A 14,733-nucleotide genomic window follows, 5' to 3' on the forward strand; every position below is an offset into this window, starting at 1 on the left:
AAAAAAAAAAAAAAAAAAAAAGAGGAAAAGCAGATCAGGAAACTCAGCAGTGAGGAGGACAAACAGAGGGGAGAATTAAGGAGAGCCAGGGAGCAATACTTACTGCTGACTAACTGGCCAACACTCAAAGCTGAAGAGGAGGAGGATGAGGAGGAAGAAGAGGAAGCCTGACGCACTGGGCTTTGAGACATAGATGCTTGACTGTGAGCCAAATGCAGGAGATTGGGTTGTGAGGCTGCTTGTCCCACTTGCGTCTGGGAGGGCTGATGGAGCTATATGTTAAAATGTAAAAATAGGTATTTAGAAAATGAAGCAGTAACAGGAAACTTCCAACGCACCATCTCACCCATCTACTTCTGGGGAACAAACCCCATAGAAGCATCAAATACCACGGACTTAGTTCAGGTGACTGTTACAGCAGGAGCAATCTGAGCTCTTTTGCATTCTGACTTCCCATTTTTTCTCAGTTCAACCAGATAATTAATCTAATTAGAAGCTAAATACTTGTTTGAAAAGGGTGATGAGACCTATGACATTCACAGCAGCATTCTGATTTAATAAATACATGTCCTTACCTGTTTTCTGACTAATGAAGTCAGACTTATTCCCTACATGGATTCTTATATAAATCAGCATTGTTTCAGAGAGGTTCTTTCTTACTGCAGGACCAGGGCCAAGAAGAGCAGGAATGGGGAAGAGAAGATAAACTGGGGAAAAATCCCTTTCCTACAGAAAGGAATAATCTGTTTTATTACATTAGATCTAGCAAAAAACCAAAACGCTGAAATCTTATTTCTCAGTCAATAAATTGTCCTTGCCTAAAACACACAGTGAAACGTCTGAGCCCCATTCACATCAGGACGGTATCAAGTAAGATGCACCTAAAAAGTCTAGTGAGTACAGTAGATGTAAATGATATGCTGTGATACATGAATCTGGCTTTAAAATTTTTTTTAACAAATTTTACAACAGTGTAGTCTTCGGTTGTTCACTAGAGGAAAGGAAAGAACCATTAATCCCTTCTGCCTATAATAAGCTTTCACATGGGACTGAACACTAGAAACATTCTCTGGTGTTGATTTTTACATAAAACTCCCAGCAAATTCAAAGGGCAGTCTCTCTACAGAATGAAGGTACACAATGGACCTTACAGTTTTGAATTGGCTTCTAGTAGTCCAGTAAAGCCCTTTCAGAGCTTAATAATACAGTAATACTGTCCTGATACACTCAGGTGACTGCTACTTATTATGCTTTTATTTTATGTTGATTCTTGATATTGATCAAAAAAGATTGCAAAAATGTACTAAAAGGCTTCACTTTTAAGTGATAGCTGTTATCTGCATTCTCAGAAAGGGGGAAAGATAAAGGTCTATTTGGCCTTGCTTGAAGTCAGTAATTTAAATCTATTTCTTGAATTCTAAAAAGTATGAGTTTTTCTCTTTTGATATTTAACTGAACAAATTACTTCAGAGAAGGAGCTGAATTCATTAGTAATACTCAAATTATATATAATACACTCCCAGAACACACAGAAATGACTGATGCTAAGTAGAAAACAAATTGTATGGTACAGTAGATAAAGGTATCTGATCGCTTTCAAGATGAGACTTTTCTGTGGAATACATATGAATGATTTTAATGACATTATTCCTGTCATGGGTCTGTTTAAGAATGGAAAAAAACCACAACTCCTTTTTCTATCTCCTATATGCAATGATGTAACACAAAATGAAGCAAGAAACTTTGAATTACCCTTAATAATAATGAAAATTATTTATCTGACCAGTTTTAGCCAATTCTGAGTTTTCTAGGGATCAATAAACAAAAACATTTTATTATTTCAAAGACCTTTTTTTGATCAAGCACATTTTAGAAAAGAAAACTGGCACTTTATCATAGGGATAATAGTTGAGAAGATTATTGAAAGGCTTCCAGAATTCACTCATGCAAGCACTGGGCATCTTTTAAAAAATTTCGCTAAGGGCTATATTTTATCCATAGAGAGCTCCCAACATGGAATGTCTACTTTTATAATATTTTCTCCTAGGGAAGCAGTCCACTAGGAGGGCTGGCCTCCTCTGAATGCTGAAGAAACAGACTGCCCATCCATTACACCCGCATCACTCCAGACTGCAGCTTTCAGAAACAGGCAAGCAATTGCAGTCTGGGTCTGTTGTCCGAGGGAATCTCTGGCAAAACTAAAGATTTCAGCCTAGGCGAGGGAAGAAAAGTACTGTATTTAGATGAGTTAGATGATTTTGCGCTATCTGGAACAGTCTTAAAGATGTTACTGCTTATCCGCAAGGATGGAGGAGCAAACATAGTAGCTAACTTTAAACAGAAGGATCTGCAAAATTATAGTCCAGTCAACTAAACTTCAACCCGTGGAAAAGTACTGAAGAAAATAATCAAACAATTTGTAAGCACCCACAAGAAAACAAGGTACCAATAGACTGCATGGATTGTTAGGAACAAACTGTGTCAAACCAATCTGATCTCCCTCTAAGACAGGGTAATTGGCCTCGCGGACAGGGAAAAAGCAGTAGGTGGTTTGACTTTACAAGTCTCTCGATGCTCCCTCGTGTGACATTCTTTATAACCTAGGGAAACATAGTTTAGATGAAATTGCTGCAGAATGAATGCAAAAGTAGTTAGAAAACAGAACTGAGAGGAGAGATATCTATCTGTGGAAATGGTAGTGTGCGCATATGGTGCTTCACAGAAGTCTGTCCTCGTTCTGCACTACTCAATATTTTCTTAACGACCTGGATGATGGGGAAGAGAATACGCTTACTAAATTTACATGCTGATGACATGCTGGGAGGGACTTTTGATAGGTTGAAGTATAGGATTAGGATTCAAAATAATCCTGTCAGTTTGAACATGCCACTAGCAATCCTGGGGTGCCACAAAAATGAAGAAAAGACAACTGCCATACCAAGCTGTGTGAGTGGGAGTGATGTCTGTAGTGCACGTGAAGCATCTTTTTTTCTACTAAGCACCGCAAAGACCTCTGCAGGGGGGGCGCCATGTCCAAAGCTAGATGCCACACTTCAGAAAAAATCTGGACCAACTGGAGGGGAATAATTAGAGTGGCTGAAGGCTTGGGAGTTACCTGAGGCTTATGAAGACAGCTGGAATGAGCTTGGTTGTGTTTAATCGAAGGAAGGGAAGACTGAGTGGAATATGATGCCTGCCTCAAATACAGGCAGAGCTAATGAAAAGAGGAGAGAATGAGTCTGTCTTACATTTTATAGCTGAGAGAATGAGGTGCAATAACCTGGAAGATTCCAATTAGGTGCTGGGAAAAGCTGTCTAATGTGACAGTGAAGTACTGGCATAAACTACTGAGGGAACCTGTGGAGTTCTATGAGAGTGCTTAGGAGCCAGTTAGACAAATACTGGAATAGCTACTCCACCTGAGAACAACAGAGTGGGCTGGATAATCTCTTCAACCTTGACCTTCCAGCTTTAATTTTTTAAGATTTTATGCTCTTTCTTATCATGTAAAACATAGATGGCAAATCCAACACTTTCCAGCCATGCTGCATGTATAGTCCTTGAACAGTTCAACTGTTGAGCATGTACACAATAAATCTGAATCTTTCAAGAAGCACCAGAATGAGAGGGCATTCTGTGTTCTCCAGTTGTGCATGCAAAGTGTCCACACAGCCAGGGCCACTGCGTAGCACATGCACAGTATGCTGCTTAAGTCTAGAAAATATATGATTCTCTGCACAATGTATTGCACAATGCATCTGCAAACATATTTTTGAACTAACTGGGATACCAGTTTTTAGCTTTGCAGTTTTCTTGTCAGATGTCCAGAAATCTTTGGACAAATGTAAGAAATTCTCAAAATTTATCTGGGCAAAAAGGGATATGGTTAGTGAAGTCTGGATGCACATTGACCTTAGGTGTAATAGAAATATATAAGAGATATTTACAGATAGTTGGTTTCTAACTCTCTGCTTGTGAGGGAAAAGGGAGCAATGGGGTTGGAGAGGCTGAAGAGTCACCTTAAGGCCTGACCAGAGACTGAGGGCGGATTCCGTCTTTAACTCCCTACATAATTTCCAGCACACCCTCTGTTTTACAGACATGATGGTTAAGCTGTAAATGTCCTGCTTAAAGAACAATGATAGTTATCTATGTCATGAAATTGCATTAAAACACTCTCTCTCTTTTCATCCACTATAATTTCCACTCTAGAAATAGCCTTAAGGAGAGGCAACAAACAGATTATGAATTAGATACCAGATGACAGAATCAATTCAAACTTGCAATAGCTGACTTTTCCCAATTTTGGACACGTACATATGATATGAATTATATTTATGACTGTTGTGCATTTTCCATCCAAAGACAGAAGGAGGCACAGAAATTACAGAAGCAGTTGCTGTAAGTGCCATTCTGTGTAGGTGGATATAGTAGACATGCTGAGAATGATGACCGTATGCAACACTGATCAGTATCTGGCAGGAATACATGTATGCACACTACAGCTAGAGGAATAAGATGAGTATGAGAAGCATAAAGTGCATCACAATAAACTGAAAAATGCAAAGGGCCTGATTCTTATTCCTTTTACATTAGTTTTACATGCTGCTGTCAACAGTGAAGGTAGCACTGATTCACAATTGCAGAGGCAAAGAATGAATTAGGTCTCTAAGACTAAATTTTGTTCTTAAATTATGTATATAGGAAATTCCTACACCTGGGATGGTTGACTAGAGTCCTGTATTAAGGTCTTATGAGTTCAGGGATGTTGTTCCCTGCATCCAGAAAGTTACATGATAATGATAGAGTAATTAAGTATTTTGCATAAAATAAGGAAAGAGATAGAAACTAAGTGGAAATAAAGAACAAACTTTTGAGAGAACATTGCCCTGTAACGTAACAGAACAGCCACTGGTTTTACAGAGAGGCTGGACAAACAACAAGGGCAAAATATGGCCCTAATGGAAGGGAGAAGAAAGTAATGGGCCTAAATTGCAGTAAGGGAGGCTAAGGTCAGGCATCAGGAAGACCTTTCTAATGCTAAGGAGAGTGGCCTAGGTCACCTAGGGATGTCAGGGAACCTCCATCACTGAAGGTTTTTAAGAACAGGTTAGACAAACATCTGTCAAGGATGATATAGGGACAGTTGATCCTGCCTAGGGGGAGGGGATGGACTGCATGACCTCTTCAGGTCCTTTCCAGTCCTATTTCTCTATGATTCAGTGGAAAGGAAATCTGAGAGACGAGGAAACACAACAAATTAGAGAAGACAGAGGTGAAAAAGACAAGTATAACAAAAAGGGCAGAAGAGATGAAACTAAGAGGAGTGGTACAAAGAGCAAGAAATACATTTTAAACAATCCCCTTTATAGTACAAATAAAGATTTTCAATTTTTTTCTGATGTCAGCTAGCTCTTCCTGGGAAATATAGACGTTAGCTCTAGTAAAGACTAAAGTCGATGGAAGGTGCTGAAAAATAAATACGTTGATACAAAAAGATATTCGCAAACACTTTGAAATGCCATGATAATGCACTGCAGAAGTAGTAGTTTAAGTGTTTCATGCTTCCATTTTTCCTATAAACAGAGTTCTCTGCTCCATCTACATTACCTAAAATGTGCCATACATTTGTTTTTGAGAAAAAGTGGTGGTGTGCTATGGCCACTGCATGATTCAAGAGTGTCATGGCAGAGGAAGTCTGTCTTCAAATCTATTCCTAGTCCATGACCAGGCATGGACTTCAAAAAGGTATTCTTAAATCTTCTAGCAAATGAAGTAAGTTATTAGGCATATCCACAGACTTCATGCCAAATCACTTTCACAGTCCACTCTGCAGAATGTTTCCCAAACACTGTACCCCGCCACCCTGATTTAGCTTACTCAATTAAATTCAAGTAAGTGAATATATGAATCTGAAAGCTATTTGATACTTAACAAGTATCTTCTCTCTCAGTATAGTATAATATAGTGTAAGGGGTGTCTATACAAACTGCTTTGATTGACAGAACATGTATATTTGGAAACCAGCACAAAAAAGCTCTTTGGGTTGACACAGGTTGTGCACATACTTGGCTCAGAATGAAGACTACATCAAAGAAGTGCTGGTGGGCTGTGGACATAACTGGGAGCAGGACTTTGACAGCATCTACCGAAGTTCTTTCAAAGACTTTCTGTGGGATCAGAACTATGTTCAAAGTATACGCTGTAACTGAAGATCTCTCAGCTCGCCAAATGAGGTTGAGGACACAGCTGAGCTTCTGCAGAAGATACAATCCTGTATGCAAATCAGGTGCATCAGTCATCTTTCTGCCCCCTATCAGGAATGATATAATGTCAGCATTACAGTAACAGATTTAGATGTGTAGGTAAGTGCATAATTGAAAGGTAACAGTAATGTTCCTACAGTGAACAGTGCTTTACTCTATGCCTCAGTTCCTTAGAATAACACAGGTAGTGTAGTGTTATCTTCCTATTCCCAATGGTGTGGTGTAGTTATATTGACTTTTTGGAGATATCCTATTCCTAGAAATGCAGGTGCCACAAAGAAAAGTGCTCAGGAATAGATGTTAAATTACAAGTCAAGTGTTCATGCTGTTGCATGGAAAATCTGATGTAGTTCCTTGTACTAGTAAATAGTCTGGTAATCTTGACTTTCAAAAATCTAGTAAAATCTAGTAATTTTATCCATGGAATTATGTGGTGCTGATGGTAAAGGAAAAGAGAGAGAAGTGGGAAAAATTGTTACCCTCATCACTGAAAGTCATATAAACAGCAAAACAAAGTTGGATTGAGACAACACAGTTCAGTGGCTATATTCAAGCACAGAGAAAGAAGAGTGCATTTCTCATAAACCAAGAGAGCATCAAAACAGTAAGGACATTGCAGAGAGAAAATGATTGAGAGCTGGTTAGCGTTTAATGGGAGAGGATAACAAGGGAATGCATGAAGTTGTGATAATGAGATGGTAGGGTCTATGTGGTCCGTTGAGACCGTAGAAAGAAAATGTCTGGCATGAAATTTGAAAGGCAGATGTACAAGAATGACCACAGAGCCATCTGAGAGCTATCTGTGTCTTTTCAACAGTTAATCTGGAGCATGATAGCCAATGACAACGAAGATGGGGAACTGACTACGTAAGAAAATGCTGCCTAGTAGCTCGTTTTATTGTGTTAGAGTTGGCAGAAGCCCAAAGCTGGTAGTGCTATAAGACACAATGAAATATGAAAAGTTCTGGCAGGCAGTGTAGATAAAACAAGACTGGGGACAACTTGGACTACAAGCCTGATTTAATGAATCTATGTAGAAGGAAAGAGCCAGACAACAGCAAGAAGGGAACCCACTTGATGAGGTACACTGGAGAACAATAAAATGTATAGAAGTTGCTTCTGTGTGTGCAAGCAAATAGTTAGAAATCCACTAATTATTAGGAAAGCTGTTTAAGGAATTCATAAACAAGAATGTGTTTTGAACCCCAGTGATCAATGGCAGCTGCATTCTTCTTACCTAATTCCACTCACCTAAGAACTGTCTATCCTAAAATAGCTACCCTAGCCCTCTCTCACAACAGTGGAAACTAGATACCTTAAGATACCTATTAGAGTTTCAACCTATCTAAAAATTATTCTATTTTGACAGCTTGAGTTGCCCATTGGACATGCATATGTCTCCTTGACTATGTCTCTTTGTCTCTACAGAAAATCTAGTTAACTAGCTTTCATCAGATACCTAACTGCTCTATGACTAAGTTAAGCAAGTTAAACCCTTTCCTAAATTTCATAAGACTCCAATTCATGGTTCAAGATCTTCTGTCAGTTGTGTTGGTGTTAACATGTGTTGTTAAAGATGTGAAGGAATACCTTAAAACAAGGTTTTCAAATCTGATAGCAAATGAAAATGCTGACAAGTTGTTACAACAAGCTCATCTGCTCTTGAAAAAAAATGTGCATTTAGCCATATAACCTGGATTTTAACAAAATCCCTCCTGAGAGGCATGGAGAAAGTGCAGAAGTTAAGCTTACAAGGGACTCTTCTATTATGAGATATAAACAGCTTAAAAAAGCAAGAAACATAAAATTATGGAATAAATCGTCCTTTTTCAAGAAAGGAGACTATAAGTAGAGATCAAAGGTTTTATTCCAAATTTTTGAATGGTTTCAGCAAGCAGCAAGAAAAGATGGCGAACAATGGGAAAGTTGAATCAGCAGGAGGAACATGTGAATTTCTTAAGCTAGTACAGAATACCATGAACAACTTATAGATCCTGCTTACAACACGCCAGGGGAGCATTATGACAGATGAAGTACAGAGAAGATAGGTGCAAAGTGATTCATGTTAAAAGGAACCATTTTAGTGACTCACATGGTAACAATCAGGGAAGCAAAGATGTATCATGGTGTATACATCTGCTTATTGAAAAACCTGCTCAATGAGCAGAGATAGTTAGAAAAAAGCAGGATGTTAGGCTATATTGAGATAAAGACAGAAAATAATGCTGAAAATATTATAATGTTATTATGTAAAACAGCGAGGCATCCTCACTGTGATCACAGCATACAGTTCTGATCACAAAATCTTGAGGAGATTAGTGTGGAAATTGAAAGGGTTGGGAGATGGGCAGTAAAAATTATTAAAGGCAAAGAAAAACTTGTTTATGAATAGAGATAAAAAGGATACAGACTACAACAGGAGTACAAACAGCTGTCTGCTTTAGAAAGCCATTACAATTTCTAGGAGAATTCTTGGTGTGTGCACAGATATTGCTGCTTAGGTTAGCAAAATCTTGGAAAACAGTGAAAAACACTGAAGCCTTAACTACTCAGCGTAATTTAAAGATGAACAATCCCTACTGTGGGTAGTTTAAAGGACATAGATCAGAAACATGTATTTATTCTTAAAAACAAGAGGAATAGCATTACAATGGAATTGCTTGTGTACATTAAAAAGCAACCTAGTTACAACAAGGAAAAAGAAGCACCACTTGACACTACATGTAAGTAATCTGTGAACTCATTTCCATGAGGAGACATTGGGGTTTTAGTCTGTCAAGTTTAAAAAAGTTGTATGAATAAATAACACATGTAGTCCACCTAAGTAAAGCTGACTAAAAACAATATCTGAGGCATTTAAATCTTCAGGCAAAAAGCACTAGAACGCATTATTTAGCAAGTGAAAATGGCTACACAGGTTCAATTATTGCGACTCAGCTAGCAAGCAGCAGCTTACTATCACCACTTGCAATCACCTCTCTTTCTCCTGTAATAGTTAGTTTCCAAGAAAGTGACAAGTTGAAAGTTAAACTACGATCATCTGCTACAGGAACATTTTACTACATTATTTATTTCCTCATTTATTTCTCCATGACATTCTCAAAACTCTTCCCAAACTTGTCTTGTATTCTTCTTTCTCCCTTCTGAAGCTGCTTTCATCAAGTTACAAGACACCAAATGCCGTGTGACACCATTTTCAAAAATATTTTGAATTTCTCCTGAGCCCTCTGAGTTTGAGCACTCAGTTCTTTTGAAAACAAAGCTTTAAATTTATGACTAAATATGCTATCATTAGCCAAACACTACAGTTTGGCTAAGTCTTTTTCCCCCAGCAATAAGATAAATTCAGGATCTCCTTATTCTTCGTGTTAATTCTATTTACTTTTGAAATGAGATGGCAGTTTGTATAGTCCAAAGTCAATTGCTTTTGACTGTCCATCGGCATTATTCCTATGAGGAATCAGGCTCTCATACCTCTTTTCTGCTCATACTGAAATCAATGGCAAAATTTCCTCTGACTTCCTTCCATAAAAGCAGAAGAGCCAGTAGAGGGAGCACAAATACATAGAAATAATTTTCTGCGGTTTACTATATTATTCCTATAAAAATAGTAATATGTACTATTTTTTCATATAGTATTTGCACTCCTTTTTTTTTTTTTTCTTTTTTTCCCCCCAATCAAAACCAGTGTATTGATCAGACTCCAATAGATGTAGGTAAGGAGGGTCTATGCTGTTGGTGGCCCCTCCTGCAGCCTCTGAGAACTCAGGACTGTGTGAGAGGCACAGGTTGGACCCTGCAAACCTCATCTTGGCAAAATAAGTTTTTCTGCCTACACAGACCAGCACAGTATTGGGCACATCTTTGGCTCTTGGACATAACCAGCACTCTGCTGACTGACAATCTCTGCCAGCTGATCGTTGCACGTGATCACACAGGTTGGGTGAACGAGTACAATAGAGCACGATATGGGTAAACAGTGACTTTCTACCTTGAACCTCTGCTCGTTCAGCAAGCTGCAGCCTTCAGCGGCAGTCTGTCCCTTTATGAGCCCGGTGCCACTAGCCGTGCAGAGAAAGGTCATACCTCTGTCCCCTCTCTGCCCACTGATACTAGTGGCAGACGTTGCCTGGAAGAGGTTGCTTTGCTGCTGGACTTAGAAGGTGCACTGCTCTGCAGGTGAGAAGGTCTCAGGAAATAATCCTAGACCTCTATCCTCCTCTTTACTTCTAAATTTCACAAGCTTCAAATGGGATCTCAGGATTGCTATGCTTCTTGGGAGCTTCCCCCAAAAGGAGAGAAAGATCTGATCTCTTCAGGGGACTGACTCAGAAAGAAACACCCCACCCCACACACCCCCAGGGAAACCAAATGTAAACTGCTGAGTTTCTTAATCCACTGTCAGGCTTTCCCATGCTGGAGAACACAGAGCCTGCCCTCCCATCCATCCTGCTTTGTTTGAAACCACATACATGCAACAATTCCAAAAGCACTTGCCAGGAGTCTAAGTCTGCTCCTATTAAAGAAAATAGTGTTAGATAAATGACAAGTGCTTTGGAAAATGCCTCTGATAGATAACACAGAGGATAGGATGGAAAAAAGAGTATGCAACCACTTGGATGTGAAACATTTTCAAAACAAACAAAAATGTCATCTTAGAGATCCACTGGCTCTCTACTTCTAAATTTGAAAAATAATTAATCTGTTTGGAGTTCAGGGGGGCCTGGGATTCTCAGAAACAAACAAAAAGCTGCTACCCGTGACTGGAGGTGTAGGCAGGACTAGCAAACAAACACCAGCAGCAATAGAAATTCTAAGCTGAACATTTAAGTGAGTGACACTTTTATAAGTACATTTTTGGTAATCATATCTGATGTCTTTTCCATCCTCAATTTCCTCTCTGTCAGAGAAAAAAGGTGGCACTACAATTCTTTGCTCTATGTAGATGTAGACAAAAGAGATAGAGATATAGAGATGGAGACAAAACTAAGGAATCTGACTTTAGAGTACTATATAAAGAACTCCAGAAATCTTTCTGGACCTTGGTGAAGTTGGTGCACCCATCCTGAAATCTGTGAACTACCTGGCGTCTTATACAGAAAAAAATTTCCCTAAAAATACTTTCTGTCTATGCAAATATGTACAATCATATCTGATTTTTCAGTGAAGAAGACTAGTAAGTTTTTATATTTTTTTTTCTCTGCACGTTCCAAAGCATGTCAAACCCCAGGCTACTAGCTGACCACTAACCAAGGAACTGAACTTTATAGGCCAGGCGGGCCTCTCCTGTTTCATATTCTTACTGCACTTTTGCTACGCTAAATTTGTCAGTTGGCCCTATACTGACATTTAAAAAAGAAAAAATAATAACTGGATAGCCCCTGAATGTATAAATAAATTATATAATATGACATTATGAAGTAACTACATTTAGTATGCACTAGTATACTATGTATGATAGAATTAATCTTTTGTTTTTAAAAATTATAAAGAAGTGTGAGTTTTTAGAAAGGTCATGAGAGAGTGTGTGAGGAGTATATTTCTGCACATCTGTTTTGATAATCATTCAGGCTCCAGACACTTTACCTGCTGGCCTGGCTTGAGCGGCGATAGAGTTATTCCCTGGGTATTGATCACTGGGAGTATCTGGTTGCCGATGACAGTAGCGATGATCTGACCCTGGGCATTGGTCAATAACTGTGGAGTTATCGGCTGCACCTGAAGTCCCTGAGCTCCACCTGCTGCCTGGCTGGAGGGGACTGGATTAGGCATCAGTGGGATTGTCCCAATAATCTGGAAAAAATGACACAGAAAGGGAAAATGCACACATGATGCATATACTTTCCACACATAATTACTTGTTCTATGCATGATAAATCAAATTTGGTTGGAATACGCACAGACACAAATCTGACAAGCTGGAGGTGGGAAATAACCGTTCCTTTACTGAGATGATGAGGACTTTCAAACTCATTTGTTGCATCCCACATCACCTGTTTTACCACTGCCCACCGTCATCCCCAACAAATCTGCTGTGGCTGAGAGTGTATGAAACAAATGCCAGGCCACGCTCTGGTCCCTGGATGATGATTTGTTCCCACACCTCATTTGAACACAGAGTGAAATAGAAGCAAATATCGGCCTGTTTTCTTGCTTTCTACAACTCATCTGTACAATGTTATTAACTGTGAACTGAAGTGCTTTTGTCATTTCCCTTGATTTACTGATACCTAGTACTCTAGATGACCACCTAGGACTCCCATGTGATCACAGGGAGGAACAAAGATACTGGTGCCTTTCAGGATATGGCTTATTAAGATATGTTCATAAAAATGCAGCTGCTTTTGGATGGCAACTAAGTCGTACAACACAACGGAAGGGCTGGTGTTAGATAAAACATTTTAGTTAACATTTCTGGGGCAAGTGCTTGCAGAAAGAGACACTTAATGACATCTCAGACTTGAGAATACAGCGATTTCCTAAAATGTGAACGTGCCTGTAAAACTAATATTAGGATGAGATGTCAAACAGATGCTATAAGAAAGCTTGTCAGTCAATAGCCGCCAGGCTACAGACAGTTACGCTGTTGGAAGACTTTTTACAAGTATTAGAGCAACTGAAACGAACTTCTGATAAAACTTGGGAATAAAACAAAACTTTTTTTTTTTTTTTTCCCAACAACAAATGAAGCTAGAGTCATAGGATTATCTTAACAGGAAAAGCAAAAAAAAAAAAAAAAAAGAGACAAAACACATCTCTATTTCCTTCACCACATCTTCTCTAACTTTATTATAGCCCCCCCCCCCAAACATCTGTCCCATTATAAAGCCTCCAGTCTTCCCTCTCCAGGGGAGCCTTGCTTCCTCCTCTTTATCCTCAACATCCCCCACACTGCATGTCCCATTTGTCCCCCAGTAGTATGATCCCAGTTGCCCTGAGTCCCTTATAACATACACTGACTAGTGGAGACCTACTTGACTGCTGAGAAATAGGGTGGATTATGGCTGAGTTCTCCCTTTTTTTCCTCAGTGGGGATAGTAAAAAGGTAGCTTTCCTCAGTCTATCTGCTGATTACCATTCAATTTAGGAGCTTAATCATATTTTTAGATCTCTTTATTTCTGATAAATTTTGTTGAAACTGGTCAGCTGTTTCAAAGACATTAGGGAAGTATGGAGAGATGGATGGATGGGTGGATGGATGGATGGATGGATAAAAAAGGGAAATAAGGATAGATGGAACTAGTCATAGACTAGCTTCCTCATGAAAACAGGCTACAGTGTTTGCAATGAAACTTGAAAGCAAATTTGTCTCCAAAACAAACATCTAAAATTCCTGTTGCTTTCAACAATTAATTTATATTGTATGAATGGGAACTGCACAACAGAGTGTAAAACTAGCTCTAAACTAAGTGTTTAGTGAAAACATCAGTGGCTTTGTGGGCAGACCAGTAAGTTACTTTCTGAGAGTGCAAAACTAGAGTAACAACTCTGAATCTCTTGCTAAAGTTATAAAGAGGATACGTGTGTATGGACTGTGTTGTGGAGAGTAGCAGGGATCTGCAAAGACCTCTGCATATTTAATCACCAGAGGTGATACACAGCAACCCCAGAAAAATCCATCCTCAAGAAAAGCATCATGCAATGATATCCCACTAAGTCAGGCATAGCTGGAGGGGGAGGATCATCCTCTTCCTTCTGTTATTAGGCTAAGATATGACTCAGGTGACAGCATCCTAAAGAGTGACTACTCTTTCAGCAGTCACAGCCCAATGATGTGCCTACAGGTAGGCTCAACTGAAATACAACATGACAACTTAACCAACTCCTTGAGTGAAAAGAGTGCACTTGGTTAGCTACAGCAGCTCAGCTAACAAGTGGTCAGTGCTGAAGTCATCAATGATTTATCAAACTTGCCCAGTTAGAAGTTTGGATGGGAAGACCAGAGAACCCTAAAAAAAACCCAGGAGAGCTCTTCTGCAAGGGGACCTGGTAAAATGGCAAGCCCACCTACTAAGCTATGTAAGAGCTGCATATATCAAAACTGTTCAAAACGCTGTAAAGATATCATTTAAGTTCTCCTTAATGCATTCCTAAAAGGTAGACAGATCAATAAAGATTATTACCCCCATTTTACAGATCATGAAAGTGAAGCACGATGGAGCATATTCAGAGATTTTGAGTTAGCCTTCTAAGCTGGAATTTCCTGTGAGCTTCTCTCTGCAGATCACAGTACTTTTATTTTTTTTAAGGTGTCCCTAGCTGAACTACAGCTGCTTTACTGTTTATGTGAGTAGATGGCTGTTCACTGAGGAGAGAGGCATTTATGTACATCATTATCAAATTTCAGAATATTTTCTAAAATCTGACTTTCATCCTGAATTAAATACAACTTTCATGGCGTGCAACATGTAAATTTCTCTCAATTTTTGGCAACCTAAAATATTTATAGGTCACAAATATATTCTTT

General features: G+C 39.0%; 1 protein-coding gene across 5 annotated transcripts in view; it reads right to left on the reverse strand.

The window, feature by feature from the left end:
- POU6F2 (POU class 6 homeobox 2) overlaps positions 1-14,733 on the reverse strand; it is a 315,556-nt gene that overhangs the window by 17,553 nt on the left and 283,270 nt on the right. For all 5 annotated transcript variants that reach the window (XR_012633242.1, XM_074900920.1, XM_074900922.1 and 2 more), the window contains exons 7-8: positions 11,853-12,059; positions 104-272 (exon numbers count right to left, since the gene is read on the reverse strand). Coding sequence is in view for 4 of the 5 variants with exons in the window: in XM_074900920.1 (XP_074757021.1) it covers positions 104-272; positions 11,853-12,059 (376 nt within the window). In the remaining variant the exon portion in view is untranslated. The remainder of the gene's footprint in view (positions 1-103; positions 273-11,852; positions 12,060-14,733) is intronic.

This window comes from Athene noctua, chromosome 2, assembly GCF_965140245.1.
Source record: "Athene noctua chromosome 2, bAthNoc1.hap1.1, whole genome shotgun sequence".
NCBI classification, from domain to species: Eukaryota; Metazoa; Chordata; class Aves; order Strigiformes; family Strigidae; genus Athene; species Athene noctua.